Here is a 24,750-nt window from a genome sequence, read left to right on the forward strand (position 1 = left end):
AGTCAGTGACATAAGTTTTGATTTACCCAAATCAAATAAGCACTGGGTTCCTGGTATTGATGTAAAAAGGAAAGAGAAAATTTGTTTGTCAGGTTTGGTTTCCCTTTGTCTTCCCTGCAGCCAAGACATCCTGCCTCCTATTAGAAAGACAAGACATGCAAAGGATGCGGTGAGTACAGCTGCTTTAGAATTGGGTGCAGTTTGCCATCTGGTTGTTCATGTTCTTGCAGCATGCCAAACTGTTACATTTTTTCCTAATTTCGCCCTAGTTTATTGTTGTAACACCTTGGTAGTATCACAGTGGAAAAGCGTATCTTTGCACACACAGCATTTCAATTAACATTTCCCACATGTGAGACTTGTTGTGGGGGTGTAATTCGTTATGAAACAGTGCTATCATCAATCACTGTCTGCAGGAGGCATTGAGTTACCGTTGCTTTCCACTTTGATGGGTAATCCCCACAGAGACAGTCTGGCCCACTTGATCAAGTGCAGTGAGCTTCATAGACAGATCATATGCACCAGGGGGACTTCACTGACTGAAAACAAAAAAAAATCTCTTATTCAAACCAGAACCGGGACAATTTGTATTGTGATTAAGTAGACAGTGAAATGCTTTGAATCCATGTGAGGATTGCGCTGCTGTGGGCCCGAGATGAACACCAGATCACACAGTGAAGATGAGAATATGCCCACTCAGCAGGTTGAGGTAGAGATGGGGCCCCCTGTGAGAGATGTGTCTGACATCTGATTTTTCTAACCATGAAAGATGACAATGCTGTGGCAGATGCCAATTTTTACAGATGGAGAAAAATAACCATAACCTTATCTCTAGCTGTATATGTGTTTGACTTATATTACATTTAGAAAAAACATGAATATTTATTAGTAATTTATATCAGTTTAACTGCCATGGCTTATTTGTAGAATTTCTTGAGCCCATTAAACATATCCAGGCATAAAACAAAAGCTGGAAAACCACACTGTTATCAAACTTTGCTTAGCTAAGGTTCAGTCCGAACACATTAGGTAAGAAAATGTGAAACAAGAAGACCATAGCATTTGCCATTTCACACAGTACCATGAGGTGGAGACAGAGACAGAGCTATGGGTGCATTTTGCATCCACCAGCTCATTGTAGTATTAGTCATTCACAAGACATGATGCTGCCGCATTTTACTCCCCTTGCCTCTTCGTCTCATCCCTCATGAATTTGTAAACATGATCTGACCAGTTAATAAGGACCTTTCAGAGGGGAAAGATACATGTGACAAATATTGCCCACTCTGTCTTGATCTGTCAGTTGTTTAGCTTACTTATTATACATACATTTATAGGGTCATGTCTGCCATTAATTTCAGTTTGACCTCACAAAACAACAGCAGTCTGGTTAGAAATGCCTTTAAAAAGATAATTTAAACATGCCCAGTGAGGCTGTGTAAAATGTAACCTTGCTCTTGCCACCTCACTGTACAGTAATGGTGTCTGTCCTGTCCTGTCCTGTCTGCACCGGCGGCAGAGCGTTTCTGCACTGCTGAATGGGACAGCTGGTCTGGAGCAACTACTGAAGTCTAAACTGACGGCTCTGCAGAGTGTAATTTTGAAACTCTCCAGCATACCATGTTCCCATCGGAGGCAAGCATATATGCTGAGTTAGGTGTTCACAGACATGATGAGGTAGAACGTTTTGGGGTAGACATAGCAGAAAGAGAAGATTAATAGGGGAGAGAGGAATGCAAAGAGACAAAGAGAAAGAATAATGGTGTGCATCAAAGCAAAGTACAGTAATCATAATGAGTGCAATTGTTCTTTACACGAAGCATCCTGTGAAAATAGCCCAGAAAGTCTGACTAAACCTTCAAGAGCAGCACTCTCTGACATCAGCAATGACTTGCTGCTGTTCCCCATTTCTCTGCTTTTCTTGGATGATCTCATTGGTTAGGGGAAGTAGCAATGCCCCGTGGAAAACTATACCCCCTCGCTGCTGCCAGCATGTCTGCTCAACTGAAGACCTGGCCTTGGGAGTGGCTCCTACTGATACCACAGCCAGTATGGCTGGAGGCTGGTCGGTCCAATTGGTTGGGACCCCTGTTTTCCCCTGGCTATCATATCACAGTGTCCTCTTGTTGACTCCTGTTCTCTGCCACTTGAGAGGGCTACAGATTACTTGCTGCTCGGTCCCCCTGAGCCCCTCTCACACTGACTCTAGCACTCTCTTTCTCTCCCTGTCTCTCTCTCTCTGGGGCCTCCTGATACACACAGTTGTCTGCTCCCACAGGACACGGTACTGTAGATATGTAATGCAGAATGAGAGGGGAGATGACCTCAGCTTTTCCATTGCTGTGTTTCCAGTTGTGCTGCTTCTTGTACTGTACTCTCCTGGCTCTGCAGCACCCCTCGTCCTCTGCTTTCTCCTCCCAGAGTGAGACGGTCTTGATTTAACTTTGTTGATTTAAATAAGCATGTATTTGCATCTCACCACCAGCCTGTAAATGTGGAAAACAAGCTGTTCAGTTTTTGACTGCCCAGATTTATGTTGATTCTGAACTTCAGCATGAAGTTGTTTCACATCACTCACAGATGAATTGAGGTTATGAAACTGAATTAACAGCTTACCACTGCGACAGTGCCACTGCTCTTCTGTCTTTGATCTTGTGTGGTTGTGGACACTACAGCACTAGAATGTGAACTCTGTTTCAACTCCCCATCACTGAATATACTAGGCAAACTTCACTCTTCTTTTGTTGTTTTATTTCTCTCCCTCGGCCCACCAACGGCTGTAGAAATTCAAAAGAATATCAACAGACTTTGCCTCTGCATTAAAGAAAGCAAGCAAGTGAAGAAACAACGTGGTTATTCCCCAGACTCCATGTTAGTGAGCTTGCAAACACCATTGCCAGAAGTGTATTCTGGTGGAAGCCTGAGATCACTACATTATCCCCCGAGCCAGCCCAGGGATCCAGCCAGGCAGCTGCAGTAAAGAGCACTGTAGCTGAAAAGAAACATTAAGTCTGCTCTCTCCTGCTCTCTGTGTCTGTGTCTCTCATTCTCTGTAAGGGAGACATACCTCACCTTGCTACCTACAGAGGGGATGAGGAGCCCGTGAGGAGAAAATTGCCTTTTGTGGAAGCATTAATTCAGATGTGTACCCTGCTGTCTGAACATCACTCTGAACTCTCCCCACTGCTCTCTCTCTTTTTTCTCTCTTTTCCTCTCTTGCTCCTTCACTCTCCCACAATGCAACCCTGTTCCCAAGCCTGTTTTTTTTTCCATCCCCTCTCCATCAATAACCTTCTGTTGTCTACTGCTGAAGAATAAGTTATTCCCTACGACTCCCTCCCTTTCCCTTTAAGCTTGTTTGGATTTTCATTGTTTGATCTGGCTTGATAAATAAGACAAATGCAGTTAGAAATTCATGGCTGCCCCATTTCATCAATAAATGATTAGTTTGCCACACTCCCTAGTGATTGATAGGTTGTGCACGGGATGTATTGGAACCAGATGAATTCAATACAGTAGGAGTCACGGGGGAGCTACAAAGCATATCAACTCATGAAAAATTGAGGTCAATGGAAAATGTAAAAAGGCGTTGAAAAGAGAACAGAAACAAGTTTCACCCCGTTGTGTTTTGTCTTTTTTTTCTTCTTCCTCTTTACAGAACAACAGCAAAAAGTCGATGATGAATCACAGAGAAGTCTGAGAAAATATGCCTTAATCTGTGCGCCTGTATTCTCCTCTCTTTTGTCTCTCCATGTAGTTTGCTCACACAGGCTTTAGAAAGGACCTTGAGCACACAGCCAGAGGCCAGATGAAGAAACACACAGCCAAGCCAGAGAGAACCAAACAACAGAGGCAGCTGTCCAGAAACCCAGTACTCTTCTCGACAGGGGGTAGGCAAAGTAATTCTATAGACATATCTCTGTCTCTCTCTCTGTCTCTCTCTTCTGCCCCTCTGTCCTCATAGTGTGTTTTTTTTTCCCTCCAGCCCATCCTCTCTTTCTATGACAACATGTCAAAACCTGTTGGCTTTTGAAGACAACCCTATATGTATATGCATGTGTTTGGGCACCGCATTTGTGCACATGTAGGAGTGTGCACCATTACTTGTTCCTCTGTGTGTGAATGTGGAGATAGGAGTCTGGTGTGTGTTTTGCAAACAGAGAGAAAATCCACCGTTTGGCAGGTGGAGGAGCTTTCTTTGAATTCTCAACCTGTTCTTTAAAGTCCAAACAGAACACAGCTCCCTGCTCTTTGAAAGAAACATGACTCTTTTCTGTGAATATTAAACAGAACAAGACTTCAAACACCGTCAAGGGGGCTTAAATCATAGATGAATTCAATCAGGCCATTTTGTTGAATATGAATCCAGAAATCCCTGCTAACTATGTGGGGGGAAAACAAAATGCTGTAATTTTCTCCTGATGTGGTACTCAAAATGGTAATATGTTATTAATACCAAATAATGCTGACAGAAGATAATAAAAGTGACAAAATACTCCTTTAGATTGATGGGTTTGAACATTTCAGCAGTTGGGCTGATACTCTGTGTATCATTAATAGAGAGTAACTGTCTTCTTCTATTTAGTTATTCAGTAGGCACTGTTTCATGGCTGTTTGTTTTACCATCTGTGCTCGGTAACACAGTGACTCAACTTGAAAGACTCATCCTGGGCCACGAATAACATGATATTATGTGGTAGAATAAATTGGATAACTGCCATCGTTTGAAACCTGCCTACTTTCATAGTGCTAGAAAAATAATGTCTTTCTCCTGTTGGGGCTCATGTCAATATAATGCTGTTGTCGGTAGCTAGGCCAGAGTGAAGTTTTTTGGCCATGTTTTGGACACCTGATCATGCCTATAGTATGGTTTCCTCTCATAAAAGTCATCACCAAAGGCCCAGCAGTTAAAAAGATAAAAGTCATGAGTTTTCCCTGCAACTAAATCGACTCTTAGAACCCTTCAAAAGACAAGTAGTGTTCACAACCATCAGCAGGTACAGGATCAGAGCCTATGGCAGCTGATTTATTTCATCATCTTGCCTTTTTCTAACAAAAGTTAGTCTAGAAGGAGATCCAAAAGTAATCCCTGACTGGAAAACAGAAACAGAAAAATAAAGTCTACATGTTCTGCAGCTGTGTAATTTCCTCTTTGAGCTAAACATATGAACCAAATCAATTTTTCTATACATTGCTCATTTTATCACTGATTAATCTACCATGCTTTGTTATTTACTATTTAAATGAAATTACTTGAGGCTATTGAAGTAGATTCAAGCTCTATAGTGTTTTTCATTATTCACATTCCACTCGGTATCAGATCCAGCAGCTGCACACAAAAAGGAGTTTGTTTACAAGGACAGAAAAACTGTAACGTTGCCATATAAGCTATTCCCCACATGCATCAAGAGCAACCTGTCACTGTCAGGGACTAACCCTGGACTGAAAGTTCACGCTGGCTGGCCATATTTGTGGCATGGCAGCTGTGGCTTTCTGTGGCCCTTTCGTCTGCGGGACCATTCTAAATAAATAAATGGCTTGACAGCAACATTGATCTCTTGTGAAGTTGAACAGTAGAGGAAAAGGGAGAGGACAGGAGGGCAGTGAGGGATGTAGGGATAGAGAGGGAGAGAGAGAATGAGAGTGCAGAAGAATGAGACGGCGACTGCCAGCAGATGAGGTAATTGTGATTAATCACTTTTCTCAGAGGGCAGCGTGTTCAGTGCGCAAAACAAAAGAAGTGAGATGGCAGGAGCAGCAGAGGTGCAGGAGGACCGCCAGGTGAAAGTGGACCTGCCAATTGATCAGGTAAAACACAACCCAATACAGTACTGCAGCCTGATGAGGTCTTTAGCATGCGATCTTTGAACAGCTTCTGTTTATCTGACAGGAAGTAAGAATTGAATCCAGTCCAAAAACGCTATCATCAACATCACCAAAGATAAACACAGGCCCATGTGTTGACTCCAGTTAAATTAACAGTAGCCTATGCTACCAACTGAACTCATCAGTTCTGATAATTTTACAACTTGCTGTCATTGAAGCCAAATATAAAGCTGTTTACAGCTGCTGTAGCTGTTTTGCTGTAAAATACATGGCTTACAATTAACCATCCTCTCTCTATTTTCCTCCCATTAAGCTTTACCTTTCTGTGTGTTTTTCAGCTTCAAACAGAATTAAGAATATACTTCTAGCACAGTGCAGTATCATGTTCGGCTCAGTATAAGGCTAATGAATGCTCAATAGAACAAGTTACATAAATATATAAATATTTAGCAAAATCAATACAGCAGTACAGTACAGTGTAAGCCAAGGGGGATCTTATTTTTTTCCCTTCCTGCAGGTTGAGGCCAAGACAGTTGAAGAGGAGTATGAAGACAGGAGTTGTTCTGCGAGTCCCTGCAAGGCCCCCCTCCATGATTCAGACGTCTTGTGTCTGCAGAGGTCTTTGTCTCAAGGTTCCAGGAAGGATGTAAGTACCCTTATTATAAGTTTTATGTAGTTAGCATTTCACGTTTAGTTCATTTTTACTTTATTATTACGTCCAATTTTTTCATTTGCTTTTGGATTAGGTCACATAAAAGTGCTCTAACCAGCAATTATGGTAATCACCATTTCCATAATTGCAAGAGCATCACATAGACCTGCTTCCAGCAACTATACTTTAATCTTATGTGTGTATAACATGTTTTTCTGTCTCCATGGTTCTGTCTGTTTATTTGTGTTCTGTGTATTTACCAGTGCAACCCTTCTTCAGGGCAAGGAGAGTCAGTAGAAGTCACAGGGCACAATACTGGCACTGAAGACACAGGATTAAAGACACCTGAGCCCCAGGTACAACTTTATATAGTATGAGTTTTGAAAGCTCAGCTGCAGCCAAAGATACTGTATGTATCACAGCCTCAAGCATAAAAAAATACACAGAAGTTTGTGTTGGTTATTAGAGTTTAGCTCCATAACAGTATGTGGTTGTATTTGATGTCTGTCTTTTCCTATGGTTGTTGTGTACGTTCACAGTGATGAAGTACGGCTGAGCTGTGCATACAGATGTTTTTGCATGGATCTTTGGTTCCTAGAAATTACACTCATTTAAATACACTTATTTTGCTCTAATAATCCCCAAGGGACAGCAATATGAAGCAGTGTAACCGTGATGAATGCACACTGTAGTTGGGTTATATTACTATTCCAAGCAATTTCATTCAGCTTTGAAATGAGAAGATATTGAGTCTTATTTAAGCAATCAATAACCTTGAACATTTTGTTTTAATGAAAACTATAATTTCAAGCAGTGGCAATTACACCATAGGGGGATGTTTTGGTGTGGTGATGATTTTGCTGCCGTGTGCACTTTTGCAATAAAGATATTCTTATCGGGATAATTATTGACTTCTGGGGGCCAGTTATGACCCCGGCTAAAGACCTCATCAATAGTTTAATTCATTACTTATCGCTTTTAGTCATACACGAATGTTGCTGATTCAGATTGGCTATGGATTGCAGGGAATGACCATTAGATAATGGAAAATAATAATAATAATAATAATCCCTATACAGACTCAGCTACTTTTTGCAATAATTATCTTGTCAAGCAGTTTTTGATTGTTCAGCTAAGAAAGACTGACGTAAGGAGAAGGGAGGATTTCTGTTGCAAGCTCTCCAGTTGAAAACATGCAAGAACACATCTTGATTCTAATAAAGTAAAGTTTACAGTACAGTTGTCAAAACTGTGTCAGTGCTAAGAACATCATTTAAGCTAGAAAATGTAGAAAGTTATAGTGGACATCATAAAGGGACCTTTTTTTTTTAAACAGAGCACCTCTTACCTTACCAAAACCGTTCTTTGCAGCAATTCTGTTTTATCTTCACCCATGTTTTATCAAGGATTACATTATATTTATAAAAGTCGTTGTCAGACTAGAAATAATGATGCTGCAGGTGAGACTTACCTCACTTAAAGTCTAACCATCATTCATGCATACTCTCCTCTTTTCCCTTTGAGGCCAAACAGACTGTCGCTGTCTCGCTGTCAGCAACCTCATCATTTAGAGGGCTGTGAATAATAATGAGGGATAACTGCACTGCTATGACTCATACTTTGAGCTGAGTTCGGACAGATTTCCTCCCACTACGGTGCTCATATGTGCTTGTGAAATGCCCCGTGTACTCCCGTATATGTGCATGTATATAGTAGATATTGATGACCAAATTCAATTACATGATTACATTTTCAGCCGAAGCTTTAAATGATTTATTGCATTGAATTTAAATAGTGAATACATTTACAGACAGTACACGGGCGAGGCAGTGGTGTGCGTGCGATATTGACCTGTGTGGTCCAGGCCAAATAAAGAATAACGAGATTCAGCATCTCTGCCAAGTGGAGATGTCCGCTGGGAGTGAAGTCAGGCTATCTCAGTGGAAGAGAGCGAAGGATGGCGAGCTCGAGTCAGATGCACATTTATCAAAGCTTTTCTTATAATCACTTGACTGACTTTTGTTGGGCTTTCTGAAGGTTGGGTTTTCCTTTAGAGTGCACTCTGTTAAGGAGCTGATTGATTTCATGAGGGGGGACTCGGTCTATGTTGTGGATGTCATACACATTGAGGAAATGTGGACAAGGGTAGATTTGCACTCGCTGGCGTGGTATCGTGTTTACAACTATCATTTGTTTTGATTTAACAATATTGGCTGATTTATCAACCAGTCAGCTAAGCATTTTTTCTTAATTAATATTGTTAGAAATGCCAATACAGCTAGGGATGTTTGATCAATCGTCTTCCTCTTCTTAAGAATTTTGTGATAAAAAATCGAATCATTATTGACCACTGCATTGATCCATTCCTTTCCTTTTCCAATCCAAGTCCATTTCATTTGTCTTTCAGCTGGTTTTCCGTGCTCCTATTCCCCGAAGCTTAGGTTAGCCATTTCAAAGGCCTTATTCGCCCCATGCAAGGTCAACTATAATCAACTGTAGACAATGTCACCGCCTTGCTTTTCCAGTGAGCTAGGCAGAGGAAGACGATTCCTTTGGGCTTTTAAGGACCTGCTGCATTATACCATTCAATTACTGTTCATTAGACAGTGTACAGCCATTAATCAGACTGAGATGTTCTGCAAGTCCTCAGCGGGGACAATGAACTGGGGAAATTTATTCTGGCTTCCTGTCTGGGCCGCTGTTTAGTGGTAAGGAGAGAGATGACACTTTAGAATGCACTGAAGCTTTCAGTACAGAGACAAAACTGAACTAAACTGAACTGTTACTCCACTCTCTGTGTCTGTTTTCAAGTCAAGTTCTCCGCTTCATGCAACTCTGTCTTTGAGTTTTAAGAAACATAGGCTTCGTCAGAGATTTACTGCTTATGTGGGAGAGTATTATGAATCTGATATATCACTAAAAGGGGAGAAAGCTGACAGATTTACTGATTAGAGCTTCATATGCATTGAATATGACTAGATGATGATATGAGAAACTGATTTATGTTTTCCAGGAGGCTAAAGAGAAGGAGGTGTCTTCCAGGCTCTGCAGAATACAGGCACGGATGTCCTGGTTTTTCAAGGGTAGGTTCATCAAAGCATAAAGCCTGGTAGTAGCTCACAGGCAGCAGCAGCGGCAGCCCCCACATTACCCTCCACAGCACCTAATGCACCCATAAAGAGACCACTAATACACTCTGCATTACCAGTTCCACCCTCACATTGCATGTCACTAGATCCGCAACCACCTCTCAACATCTGGGAGAGCTTTACGCCATGCTTTATGGAGACCATCTGCTTTAGTTGGGTTTTTTTGCCTCCCCAATCTCAGATGACTTATTCTAGTATTAAAGGCACCTGCACATTAAGGTGTGCCATGCTGAGAGCCTGGGATTATTCACCGGTCTTTATATTTCCGATGTCATTTGTAATTTGGAACCACTCAGACAGAATGAGAAGGATATGTACCTTGTTACCATGACAGCCATGGTTTTTATCCATGAATTTGTATTCTAAGTAGTTGCATGGTCTGGCTTTTATTTGATTGATCTAGAACAGAACACATCTGAAAAAATACAAAATAAGTGCTATACACATTTGATTATTGGGGAAAAGAAGATAACATAGTGTTAAAACACAAACCAAGGCAATGATGTAAACTTGACATTCTCCTTTGTTTGGGGAATGTGCCTTTCACTTGGTTCAGGCAATTTCATTCTAATTGCTTAAAAAACACAGGCTTTGCTTGTGAGGCCCATTCAGTGGTTTCCCCGTATCCTCTATAGTCCCTTGTGAAAATTCCAAAGGTGACTAATGGAACAGGATGTGAATCTCTGCAGGTGGTTATCACTGTCTGCCCTTCAATCTGAGGTTCGCTCTGTCAGTGCGACACCAGGAAAATCACTGCATCCTGCGCTAACAGCAGGCTCCCTAACTCATGCACGTGCCATCCATGCAATCATAAAAACACACAAATACGCATCCATATGCATGCACATATGTGCAGTTATCAAGCAGACTGCAGTTCTCATCAAATGTTCCTCTCATACACGTGCGTATGATTTTTACGTGTATACATGTATTCTCTTTCAATTATCCCGATATTGATAGTACTAGAGGTCGAGATGCAGCCTTGTACACTGTAGTACTGGCTATGATTTCCCTGCAGAATGTCAATGGGCACTGCGGGGGGCATTTGAAATAAATCACAGCACATTTTTGCTTGCCGGCTCCAGACCGACGTACTCATTTTTCTGTCCCTATCACATTATATTGTTGTTGGTGTTTATGAATGGTTCTGCATCATTCACACCTCATATTCCTTCACTGTCACAGCGGATCTGCAGATGACACAGATCTGCAAAGCATGACTGGAGACTCAGAGCCATAGAGGCAGGAAGTGGGATGTGAAAGGAAATTCAAGTGATCTCTAACAGAATCAAACCTGCTTGCCACTCGCTTTGCATCAAAATGTCAATAATCTGTGCCAGTTTTTATACTGGAAAGGAATTTTTCATCTGAGTGAAAATATCAGGGATTTTTCTAAAAAGCAGATTTACCATCAAAGTACTTACTCTCCCCTGCCTACTTCACATACTTTACCAGGGGTATTCCATCTTGACTTCCATGTATAAAAATAGGAGATAGTACTGGGTTCAGTTTGGCTTAGATTCTCCTTCAAAAGTTATTGGCACCATGTACAATGGCCTTGTTATTTATGAGAACTGTTAGGGCCTCTGACAGAAGTTGTAAAGCATCTTGACTGATTGGGTAGATGTGAGATGTGTGCAGTCATGGCATATTGTCGCCTGTATGTGCGCACGACATGCAGAGAGTTGCATGGCTTGCTCTGTCACAGATAAATTACTCCACACAGTCAAATTAAGTTGTTGTAAATCACCTTGCGGGCCCGAGACCAGTCCTGAGTGACGACCTTTACGCCTATTTGACTTTAACTCTTATTTATGTTAATCACATCTGTATTATACCGACAGTAAAATTCTGTCATATTCTGAAAGGTCATTGTTTTGCAGCACAGTATATGTAAGGGACAGAAAAACACACTAGTTTTGTTTATTATTAAGTGTAAGAAGTCTTGACATTATGGTTTGACTCTGGAATATTTATATATAACCAATGTATTTTTTATTCTCAAATTTTTCCAGGAAAGATGAAACATTAACATCCCTTGTTCTGATCTGCATGGCATTCATTCAAAAGGTATGTAATATACAAATGATATAATTAAGTATCTCATTGATTGATCGCAATTACATAAAATGTAGTGAAGCTCCATACATAGCACCGCTCATCAACCATATGACGATACAGCTTGTTCCATGTTATTGTAACACATTATAAGAACTTGTGAACATTACATATGCTTGGTATGGATATTAAATGCTTATGAAATCCTTTACAAAGAGCTTCACTTTCATGATATGTATGACATTAAGTGCTCTTTGGATGTTAGTCCACTAGAGTACATTTTATTTTATTATTCCTCTGCTTCATTCACCCATCCTTGTAAAGTTTTTATTCAGGCAAAGAGCAAATGGTATCCTTGGGGATGGCTTCGCTGAGGGAGAATTTGAGCCTTTAGTTGGAGGGAAATGTATACTTTTCTTCTCATTCATCATATACATGTCATGAAAGGCCTTCAAAAGGCAGCAGCTCCCAACAGCAATAAGTCTCTTCTTTTTTTTTCTTTTTTTTTTTTTACATTTACATGGTGAAAAATAATAAGTTCCAAAGACCGTGTGTTGAAAAATCAGTCATTGTGATGTGAGAGAAGCGTCTGCGTGTGATCTCAGCTGCACTCGAGACGACAGGCTCTCTGAAGTGCACCACTGCCCAGTTACACATTAGCTTTGATTGCCAGTTTGTTCTGTGCGTAGCCTGTAGCTTTGAACTGCATCTTGAGATGAAAGCCAACCTTGTCCACAGTGTGTCCACTGTAGACCGCTGCTGTTGCTTATTTGCTTCAGGCACCATCAAGGGCTTCAGGACTGTTTTTTCTATAGTTCTTTACCATGCTGGGATGAGCATTATGTATAATTTATCATACAATGCATCCCGAGACAGCACCCCATCTCAGCTCCATTTAATTTAATGCCTCTTCTTTCTTTCTGCATCTTGTGTTGACTATGGTCAATGTATGATACCACTAAGGTATCTCTTTGTTGTGTCCAGCAGATAGACTTTGATATTAGTGGCTCCCATTGTGAGAGCATCACCATTCAGTGCTCACTCTCTCTCCTGCCCCCCCTTTCTCTTTCTTTCTTTCTTTCTTTTTCCTTTAACAGCCAAAGCCATAGAACACAGTGTCAGACTGCTAAGGACCAGACGTCCTCGTTCACTTCTGTCTCCAGAAGCCAGCTGCTCATGTATAAGATGAAACAGTGTTATAAACCAAATAAAAATGTCTTGCCTCTTGACAGCCCCACCGTGAATATATAGCCTCTTATTTCAGTGAATATATTGCATAATTATGTATGGTTATGAATATTACATGGAGCCTCACACTGAGCGCATGGTAAGATGCCTAATTGCAGAGTTTAATTATTAAGAAGCAAAGGTCCTGAGCGGATTTTGTGAGAAGCACTTTTGATAAATTATTTTTTGCAGTTTTCTGATGAATTATTTTGGGGGCTTGTGTCTAATCAGCAGGCATAGTGGACGGCGTAACTGCTCTTGAGAGAGACTTATCTTCCCATGGAGAGGAATTACTATGCTGATTAAATCCACTGAAATCAACTAATAACTTAATGATATTGGAGTGGATCAAAAAAAAAAGAATCATTGCCTCTCACAGCGGTGGCTATGAACAACACAAGGGCATAGTGATGGGTAGAATGAGGGCTGCTGCCGCTGACCTCGGGGCACAGCTTTAATATCTCTGTGTAGCATGATGGAGGGAAACAGAGAGTGTGTGATGATATGTACTAAAGCAAACCTCTTATTAAACGCAGTGTAGTATTGCTTTGCTTTGTACTTCATATGACGCACTTCAAGGAAAAAGTCCAGAGAGGCTGACTAAACAAGGAATAATAAACTAGATCTCCCTCAAGTACTGCCAAAGCCACTAAACACAGCTGCTTGCATAACAACAGTACTATTGCTACTGCCACTTCTTCCTCTTCAGCATGTACTATAACTGAGGCACCCACACAAAAATATTCCTCCCTAGTTATGTATTCAGTTCAAGTGCACTTAGTATGCGGAAAAGTTTAAGGCTTGACCTCGGTTTTGTGTCGAAAGAAATTTGAAAATGAATAAAACAGGCATCTCTGCGTGTAACTTCAAATACAGAACTGGTGCACATGATGTATTCTTCCATAAAAGCTAATGGCTGTAATGCAGACAATAAGAATCATTGACCCACTTAATCGCAGTTCTGTGTCCCACTGTGACGGTGCGAAAGTTAGTTCACCACAACAGTAGGATCAAACACATGGGTAATAGCTGGACTCCCTCCATTCCCCTCCTACAAAATGCATGTCGGTCTAGCACTTATGAAATGCAGTCAAGCTGCTTTTCGCGAGCCAGCACAAATATGTGAATAATTGATTGATATTGATGTGAGGATCACCTCGGTGTATCCAGTGGTTGTTTGGTTTAGAAGTCTCCTGTGGAGGGCAGGAGCCTGGCCATCTGTCAATAACATGTCAGTCGTCTCACATGGCGGGCACTCTGACCAGCTCCAATGCTTTAGCAAGCAGCTGAACAGTTGTTCTCAATGTGATGTTAAATCAGCTATTCTGCTCTGAATGGAGGCTTCAAGCTAAAGTGTTAAAGGTCTGTGTTGGTTACGGTTCACACAAAGTTGTCTGGAAATAATGGGCACAAACTAAATCTGATCACTTGCTGTAATGTAATTGCAGTGATTGTAAATGATGGATTGGACAAAATAACAGTTAGCCACTATTTAGATAGTACACGCTGTCCTTTTTAATCTTTTCCTAGGTAAATTAACAATAAACACGTCTTTACAGCATTCTAGTAAAAATCGTGTACAATGTGGGAGCTGTCCCACAACAATCTTGTATCACAAGCTATCAAACAGGTTTTGTGCTGTTGTGCAGTTTCAGTTTCAAGCCCCGTGGTCAAGGGCACATTGTGGTTGTAATGGAAGTTTTATACCAGGCTCAATTGGACAAAAGTGTCTATGAACTTCTGTATCTTGTGTAAGTGAAATGAAAATTGTCGAAAGTCATTTCATGCAGATGCTGCCTTGTGCCTTGAGACTTGCGTCAAGCCTCCTCACAGACAAGATGGACAGGTGGTGTTATAAAAAGACCTTCGCCACTGACATCATCCAGAGCCACCAGGAGGCCACTTTCCCTCTCTCTCCGTTCCAGCCTGGTAGCTACCCACTGTCTGAAGCTAATGGCTGGAAGCACAGCTAAAAGCTCTCAGTGTGATAAGGTAATGTGGAGTCAGAGAGGGGGGAGAGAGAGAGAGTGAGTGTGAGAGACAGGGAGAGGAAAAGAGTGCCATATCAGTGGCACCATATATACTGATTATACAGTGATGAGGAAATGGTCTAAAAATAAAAACAAATGGAGAATGCTAGATGATATCACTGCACCCAGATTGCTGACTGCACTGTTTAGAGTCATATCCAGATGGTTATGAAGCAGGGATGACGGTGGGAGCCGAGACTTACTGCTGTCCTCTCAACTGACCTTCCTGATGTCATGTGTAATAAAATAAAAGAGAATAATATTCTGTTTTGCAGATACACGAATGGATTATGAATATTGAATTAAAAACACTGCATAATTCAGCTATGTTATTTTCAGGTGGTTCCTAGCGTTGCACTGAAGAAATTACATTGTGCTTTTATCTGTAGTAGAATTTAAATTTAAGCTTTAAAAGTAAAGCTGGCTCATTCATTTACAACAGTTCAGCCTTTCTCTGACTACCTGTTATCATTCTGTGCCACAGGTGATATCCACTTCAGGCTTTTCTAAGTCTGTAAATGATCACAGCAATATGACAGAAAAACCTGCATTATGTGCTTGTGTCATTTGTTCAGCTCAAACCATCTAGATATTTTTTTGTTAAACTTGTCTTCACTCATTTGCTCCTTTGCAGCTCCCCTCCACCACTAACATTGCACACACACACACACACACACACATACACACACACACACACACACAAACACACACACACACACACACACACACAAAAGCATGTACACATTTGCTTTTCCATGTCTATTTTTCCTCTGTTTCTTCCCTACTGCTTCCTTTTCTGTCCCTCTCGTACTTCCTCTCTCCCTCGCTTTCTCTCTCCCCCTGTTGTTTTCCTTTATCTGTTCCCAGACTGGTTGTCCTTAGTAAGATGGATGTGTGCGTTCCCAGGGCAGATGGCCCTGTTGTTACTCTGTGTACCCAGCTCACACTTTAACACCCGGCCTGCTTGTCTGGCCTGACGGGCCATTGCCTGGGGAAAGGACTCTACTTCTACACCATGCAGCAAACGTGGGTTGTGCAGCTAACCGCATGGACGCTCACATCCCTTTTTGTGTAAGAGAGTAGACTGTAGCGGGCTGTGTGCCAGATACACAGATGGGGTCTTTCTTTAAGGATCACACGTTTTGTTATAGGAAAGCTTAAATATACATTAATATACTATATAGTGTGCTACATCGAGATATTTTTTATCTATTTTTTCCAAGGTGACATACTTAGTTCAACATAATAATCTATACCCCCCCTCCCCAAGTGAGATATTTCAGCCCAGAGAACAGCATCCTAATGCTGTGTTTGCAATTGCCAAGTTCAAGTTCAGGGGTTTGATCCTCTCAAGTCTGTGGAGTGGAGTTTTTGACTGAATGAACTGTAACAAACCAACCAAGGCTTGTCCAATTTCAAATTCCTCCAGTTTTGTCTAAAAAAATAAAAAATAAAAAAGAAATCCTTTTCAGCAAATATCACTGTCAGGTATTCGGGTTCCTGTGGCCATCAATCAGTGGTAAATAAATTTGTTTTTATTCTGAGTTAAATAAAAGGTGTTACAGGGAAATGGAAGTTAAATGGTTATATTTACTGTTGACCTTGTACATTATCTGTCAGTTTTCCCTCTTGTTTTGCAGTGTATAGTCATAATTCCTAGATTCAGCTATCATGAAACTTGCCCCGGGTTCCCACCTGGTTTTCACACTTTGGTAGCTGTTGAAGGAATCTTTTAAACTTTGACCTGTGCCGCCCCTGAATGTACAGACTAGTATTACTTACTGCCTACCTACAGTAGTTCCATAACTGTTTCTCTTTGAGTTGTATGTATAGTTTCACATTTCAGTATGTTAAAGTAAGTTCAACAGCTGGTCTCTGTTTTTGTTTAGTCTGCTGTTTAGCTCACTGGACAGCTGTGTATGGGCACCATTTTGTTACTATTGATGGCATCTTTTGATGTGTGTATCAAAATTAATTATCAGCACATCTGGGATGCTTCTTTGAACAGTGATACTAACTGTCTGAAGCTTGTGGTTTAATAACACTTGCCTTTTTCACTCAGTGTATGAGTATTGTCGTTGTTGCTGCATGCAAATGCTGCATGTATTCAATCTTTTTGACCTCCTACCTAATAACCACCTCTGATTGGGCACCGTTTTGCATGATGGCAACCTGTGCCTTTTTGATTGATTCATTCCATTTCATTGTCATGATAAACTTTTATAACAGCTATCATTTACTGGCAGCATGTGAAGGCCTCTTTAGGAGATCTGTGCTTGATTTTTACACAGTGATCTAAGGATGATAAATCATTGGGTACACATAAATTACATCAGTGAAATCACATGCAGTATGGGCCTTTTGTGGGCACATATGTAAATCCAGCCAGGGATGTTCAGCTGTGTGAAATTGCAGTCTTTGTCTACCCTCTAACCATACAATTTCTTTCATTTCAATCTCAGCACGCAATTGGAATATTGTCCCTAGCTGCTCCTATCATATGTAATGAATGTGCTGCCCCAAAGGTGAGAGCCATAATTGATTAAAAACCATAATGTTTTTCCATGCCTCAGTTTAGTCTGATAAGGATATCTGTGATGTGTGAGTGTGTATGGATGTAGGTGTCCTGTATGTTTGTGTGTGTGTGTGTGTGTGTATGTGTGTGCGTGTGTGTATGTATCTGTATGTCTGCGGGTCTGTGTGGACAGGACAGGACATCAAAGTCACATGTGCTGTGGCTCTGTTTCATCCTGGCTAATGAAGAAGCTGTGAGTGTGCTTCTGGGTCACAGTGGGAACATGCACAGTGAGGTCACTTCAAAGGCGGGATAATGACGGATTAAGTCTAAATCATGGCTGCGCTTTAGTCGCTGTCTCACATCTAGCCCTTCGCTTTGCATTTTATTAACAAATCATCGCAACATGATCTGGTAAAAATGTGCCTGCCTTAATTTCCCTTGTCCATTTTTCCCTACGCAAATCCTCTACAGCCAGATTAATGGATCCTGGTGGGCAGAGTGGTGGGGCCTTTTATAAACCCTTGATGGTGATGAAATATTCTTTCATTAGAGTCAATATATCTCCCCATGTATTCATGTTTTAATGCACTGCTCTCTCTGCAGTTCCTTATTGCTTTGTGTTGTGTCCGTGACAGTGATGCAGCTTTTCATTTATGGTAACCCTGCAGCTTGCAACCAGGATTGGCTAGTTCTCTTCTGCATTCACATTGAACCCACACACACACACACACACACACACACACACACACACACACAGGCCTCAGCGCTCAGTCGATGAACAGTTACAATGAAGGAATTTCCGTATTGTGAAGCAAAGAGACATAATACTCCAACCCTTAAAACTGTACGTGAACTTGAAATGATTTAGAAGAGGACGATACTCCAAGATTATTGAGCTCTTAGCACTCTTATGTGTAAGAGGTTGGCACATGAATGTACTGTTTTACTGTCATTCATCTTGTTCAGTGTATAACCCTCACAATATTAGACCTCAGGCATGCTGTGCCTGTGGAATTACAGGTATGTAGGAAGCACTCAGGGAGGTCTAATTGCTGCTGGAGTGATTTATCCTCCTGTAGATCCTCCAAGAGCACTCAAACACTCAGGTACTCCGGTCAACAACGCACCCCAGCAGTTATAATCAAGGGGGACCCACTGCGGGCTCAGGCACCCAAATGCTTGTTTGTGATTGGAGAGGTGAAATGTCAGGGAATATTTGATAAATTTCAGCAGTAATTTGGGTGAAGCAGGTCTGGTGTCATTCAAGGTTCCAGCAACACTCCTTCTGAATATTGTCAGCATGAATTCAGACTATTTCTGAAAGTTAGTCATTTAATTGGATGACAAAAATGATTTAACAAACAAACAAACAAACACAAAAAAAAAAAACTTAAGAATCTTAAATTGTCCTTAATGACATTACAAATAGTATGTATGACTAAATAAGCAACAATCAAAGTTAAACTTTTGGAGAAACATCCTTATGTGTTATCCAACAGTCAAGAACTCATCTCATTATCTTTATCAGGAGTATGTGGGTGTGGTTTGATCAGACTGACTGCCAGTTGGAAACATAAGCAAACAATAGGAGTCTGGTTTTGATTCAGACACAGTGATGCTGATTGGTGGACGGATGTAAATCACTTTTTCCCAACCAGGTCCTGCCCACTTTTAAGAGCACACACAAAAATGCAAATACAGAAATCTCTTCTGTGATATAAGCAAAAGTGTTCGAACATTCGAACAAAGGTTTCCAGAGGCTTTAAGTCATTTATCATGCAAAAACGCTTGTTTTTTTTTTACCTCTCGAAATGAGAATTTCTGTTTTATACAATATAATTGGAATATCTTTTGTCTTTTTTGACTGTTGGTTGGACAAGGAGCAATTTGAAGAAATCACCTTGGACTCTTGGAAATCACAGTGGTCATTATTCACAGTTTTGACATTTTATAGACTAAACGAGTGATCATTACTTGAAAAATCCACACACACACACACACACACACACACACACACACACACACACATTAATGGATAATGAAAATAATCGTCTCTTGCAGCCTTGATCCAGTCTACTCTGTATGTTAATGTACACATTCCCGCTAAAGTTAATTCACCCAATAGACACTTAATCCAGTATACTGTACATACATTAATAAGATACACCATATAAATGTGGAAGTGAATACTTAGTAGAGGATTACTGGAGCTGAACCTCGGTCGTCCAGCTCTTGTCCGGAGAGGGAATCAGCCGAGCTACAGAGTCTCATTTGTTGGAGGCTCTGTGGCAATTCCCATTTCACCTGGGTTCTCCCATGTTTAATTGGCCTCATTATGTGATTAACTTAGCAAATTTACCTCTTACCCTCAAGGCACAGCTTTGAACACTGGCAGACCACAAGCCTTCCCAAAGTCACTCCATCACTGAAACCACAATGTCAGCATTTAGGCTGGCCATCACATTCCACTGGGAAGTATTCATTTTCCTGCGGAGATGCCTGTTTGCCTATATTAACCTCTACACCTTTGACTCAACACACCGCTTTTTAAAAATGCAGTAATTCATTCTAGGATGATTAGCAATATATCATTGTTTCCTTAGAAATGCTCAGTATGCATATTATGTTGCTTATCATGCTTTATATGCTTGGCATGATTTCTGCAAGCTCTGTAAATTGTTGTATTATGCATGGCCTGTGTTGTATATCGTTTGGTTTGATGTATGCATTTAGATCTCAGCCACACACTTTGGAAAAGTGAGAAGTTTTATATTTGAGATATCAATCTATTTTATTTCAGGGTACAACAAGCACATGTTGGCAGTCTCCTCATCTTCAGTGAATTAGGTAGATTTAGGTGTTGCCTTTGCCTTTCAAATCAAGCCCAACCATGGAGTGAGTGGAAAGAAACAGTAGATTGTCCAATCCAACATACAAGATCTAATATTTGGAAAGCTCTGGTTGTTTGTTTGTGGGTTCATAGATATTGGTTTCATTTTGTTGACGTCCTTGGAGAGCAGTATGGAAAATGAAAGGAAGATGAAAAACGAAGTCCATGATGTTAATCTATCCTGTCATCACAGGAAATCTCACAGGTCCTCTGTGGGCTCTCTGACAGTCAGATGAAATGACCAGTAAAGTGCCAATTTTACCAGACCACTTGTTATTTGCCAGAAAAGTCATAGGTTTGCTTCCTTGTTTAATAACCAATGGCGGAGAAGGTGATGAGGGGGGGGTGGTATGTGCATGTGTCCGTGAGCAGAGGGTAGAGGAGGAGAGGAGGGGCAGGACGGTAGAAGAGAAGTTTACAAATGGGATCCATCATTTTTCATGCACAGGGGTGACATCCCTCCGTCAGCCAATTTCGCTCCGATAGCCCAGTCCCTTGGTTCATTGATATCTACATTAGGGACCTTTGTTAAAGGTCTCATCTAAATGCATTGAAAAACGCCTTGCTCCCTCTGTGTACCTCCTACTGTTAAAAGTGTGTGCATGCATGCATGTTGCTTGTGCAAAGACTTGCCGACTTGGCTTTGTCTACATTAAGGTTAGACTTTGTGGCAAAGCAATGTGATGTCACTGAACCTGGAAAGGGGAAAAACAGCAAGTGAAAAAACCATCAACAAAGCCACAACAAAAGCCACCTGCTCAGAGGGCTCTCAAAGCAGGAGCTACGAGTGTTTTCTCACTCCGTTGCCACTGAGTAACTCTTCGCTGTCTGTTTAGGTTCGTAATGTAATGAATTTAATACATTTATCCAAATCAACAGAAAAAAATTGAGCATGACCTATAAACTTGTTTCAAGAATAGGGCAGGAGGCATTGTGAAGGAGCTCATTTCAAATTGGTATAAATATGACAGTGCCTTCTGTATGAAGTTGGTTTGAGTAGGCCCATTAACCAAAACACTTTAAAGCCACTTCATTTTATTCCACTAAAAACACCACCCTTGATATTCTGCACTTGTACCGTCCCGCAGTTCAAACCAACCTGACTGTACATCCCTTGCTACTATTAAGACGATTTAATTTGCTATTCCTGTCCGTCTACTTTACAGAGCCATACTGTGATACAGCAGAGGTGCTGAGGGGCTAATGTCGCTGTCAATCCGCCGTCCCCTCAGCTACAATCTCATGGCTTAATTTCCACACAGATCCAAGTACCCTCAAGCTTCAAGAGGTCTCATTCACACACTTGAATCGAAATTGCCCCAAACTCAACACTTTGGTTATAAGCAATGTTGCACTTTGAACAATTTTAGCAGGTGTGCCTTCGTTTTGGTTCATGAACTTTCAGGTAAAAGGCGAGCTACACACCCAGCCAATCTTGCATTTCATTAATATGTTTAATATAAATGTATGCCGAGCATTTCATTTGCAGCTTTTAGGTAGTTAGGCTATATCTCCTGGCACTCTCATAAGATATATTAAGACTAGTAATTAATAAACTTGATAATCTGAAATTGACTAATAATTTGGTGCTTGAGGACATCCTCGCGGTATGGTCCCATAGGGATCCCATTAAAAGTCCCCCTGACTATAATCTATAGTTGCGCGGTGGTATGACTCAACCATGATGCCCTTGCAACAATATTGAAATCCACTTTCAAATGACTTTGGAATTAATAATTTACATTAAGTTTATAGACCTTGTGGTACATCACAATAAGTGCTCCTACATGAATGATGGTGCGTCCCAGAATGTTTACAAAGAGAATTGCACTGGGAGCATCTGTCACCGGCTGTCACTAGTTTGAAGAGAAAATGTGAGTGTTTGACACATGCTATTACTGTTTTGTTGTCCCATTTTCAGATACGGTTTGGGAGAGGACAGGTCCATGTTAATGTTCTTCAGTCAGATTTAGTATTCTTAAAATGAATTAAAGTGTGATTAACAGCGCAGAAGCCTTGACCCTCAATTGAATAATACTCTGGGAATCAAAGGGAGTGGCGCCCATTCTTAATGCTCATGGTGATGGTACGCTCTTTTGAATAAAGTTATTACTGCCGCACTCTTTTATCACGTGAGGCAGAAATGTCAGCGCCAACTCAAAAAGGCTCAACCAAACCACCCAGACATGGCGAGATTGGATGTGAAATCAGTGCAAGGGTCACTGACAAAAGAAATTGGGTTTTATGCAGAACGTGCCTCAATACACAACACTCCCAAACCAAAGGTAAAAGCAAAGCCCTTACCGGCTATTTTCAACCCATCATTATTTCTCATAAATCCCAAACTAGCCAAGACCAGTGCCTTTGACAGCATGACTGATGAGTTTGCCGTCGTGAATTTCAAGAGAAATGGTCTCCTGCACCTTATCTCCCCTATTTCTCATTGTGAGTGAGACTTGGGGGTTTTTATGGAGAAAAGCCACGGCCGTTGTGATGAGCATTACCCGGTGATAATGAAGGGCACGCTGCTGTACTGTCAGCCTCTACAGACAGACAGGCAAGGGAAGCAGGCATGGACCTGCTGGCTGCTGAGAGACGTTGTCCATTCAAGCGTTTATGTGCCCTTATGTCTTTATCTGGAGACCAGGATAAATGAGCATATTTATATATTTACACTATGTCAGTGCTGTGATTGCCTTATCTACTCCTGCCTTCATTCATGGAGGGAAATGTCAAGAGCTAATCAAGTCAAATGTGTCTTTTGTCAGTTCTATTCATGGATCTCAAATTGTATATTGAAAACATTTGGGTGATGGGTCTGTAAAATCCTCCTTTCTGATATATTTGATTTAACTGGAGATGTTTCCATACTGTTTGATTATTCATATGATTCACCTTTGAGCCACACATAGTTCCACACATAATGGAAAAAATAGAAACCATACATACTTAATGTTTGGGTTTCCACTCTAACAATTACTGTCTGAGTGCATTTGAAATTTAACCAAACCTCACAAGTGAAGTATAGATTTTTTTTTTTTCCGCTCCAGCACCGCTCACTGTATGATTTTTAAAAAGGAAAAAAAAAGAAAAAACCCTCTGGTTTGATTAGCAGTTTTCTAGTCCCGGAAGTAAGCCACATATCCCACTGAGGCTTACGTTAAGGGTTTTTTTTTTTTTTTTAGTGATCTTGCCTGTAACTTGGCATGCAAACCTGCTAGTACAGACGAAGGATAATGAGGTCCGACCCGGGTCTGAGCAGCGACTGTTACGCGAGAAGCTGCATATTTATGATAGCTTTAAGAAGCATTTATTGCCTCTTTTCCATCAGAACATTGTCTGCAGGGGCCTGACAGCTTTCCTCAGAGATTAGTCTCAGATACCCCCTGTTAGGTGGTAGTCTGGCCAGATCGCCCTCCCCGCTGGTCTGCTCTCTCCCTCTTATTCTCTGTTTTTATTTCCCCTGTCTTTATCTCTCTTCATATACCCCTCATGCCTTTCTCTCGATTTACTTGCTATTTTCTCCCCCTCCCTCCTTGTATTATCTCCGTCTCTTCCGCCAACTTTTTTCAGAAGTTTTCCACACTTCGTGTCGCTGCATGTCTGCCGGTTACACTGATACAAATTGGGGTTAAAACATTTGTTTACCATGAGGAAGGGAAGAGAGAGAGAGAGAGAGAGAAACAGCACCGTGCTAAATGTCAAGGATGATGAGGTGGGTCAGGGCTGGCAGTGCTGTTGCGATTATGGCTGTCTTCGCACGGCATCATCACAAACTCTGACAACTGCAAATCGGCTGCACAATTTATGCTCGAGAGGGCTAAGTCTCCCAGTTCCGCTGTTTCACCAAGAAATTAAATTCACATGTTATCTTTGAGAACATCCTTCCTCTTTTCCCTCCAATACCAGTCCCCGAGAGTAAAGGAATGTGTGGTGTCAAACTGCGCTGTTCAAACCAAAGAATAATGGATCCCGGCATAAGGAATCATTTCAGTCTTTCTGGGCAAAACCACATCCACAAAGGTACTCTCATCCTCTTGCTCTTGTTGATGTCTGCTTCCTTCAATGCTTAACCAGATGTATAGGTACTAACAGGCATTAAGAATACATAAGAAAAGTTTGATATTATTTTTTAATGACTTTTAACCACAGAAAACGAAGCAGGTTGTCAACTATTTGTTCAGAGATATGACAAGTTTGAATGTGCTCACGCCTACACTCCACGCCTGCATGTTTACTGAGTGCCTTGTGTATGAGCTATATGATTCTTTCATGAGCTGTGTGGTGGCTGGCCTTTCATAGGCGTGCTCTCATTGAACACTTAATCAATACCTGTCATCTTGAACTCATCCTCTAAAGTGGGCCCCTGTTCTTTGTCTGCCCCATAATCCATTTCTATA

At 41.1% G+C, this 24,750-nt stretch overlaps 1 protein-coding gene across 1 annotated transcript in view; it reads left to right on the top strand.

Annotated features, from left to right (window-relative positions):
* Positions 1–24,750, top strand: part of dcdc2c (doublecortin domain containing 2C) — a 42,133-nt gene that overhangs the window by 1,831 nt on the left and 15,552 nt on the right. The window contains exons 6-10 of the mRNA XM_087170281.1: positions 121–169; positions 3,758–3,890; positions 5,708–5,808; positions 6,344–6,472; positions 6,742–6,834. Of these exons, the coding sequence (XP_087026407.1) occupies positions 121–169; positions 3,758–3,890; positions 5,708–5,808; positions 6,344–6,472; positions 6,742–6,834 (505 nt within the window). The remainder of the gene's footprint in view (positions 1–120; positions 170–3,757; positions 3,891–5,707; positions 5,809–6,343; positions 6,473–6,741; positions 6,835–24,750) is intronic.

The sequence above is a fragment of the Seriola lalandi genome, unplaced genomic scaffold, assembly GCF_002814215.2.
Source record: "Seriola lalandi dorsalis isolate HSWRI2012SDOR001 ecotype SW California unplaced genomic scaffold, Sedor1 jcf7180002054942, whole genome shotgun sequence".
Lineage (NCBI taxonomy): Eukaryota > Metazoa > Chordata > Actinopteri > Carangiformes > Carangidae > Seriola > Seriola lalandi.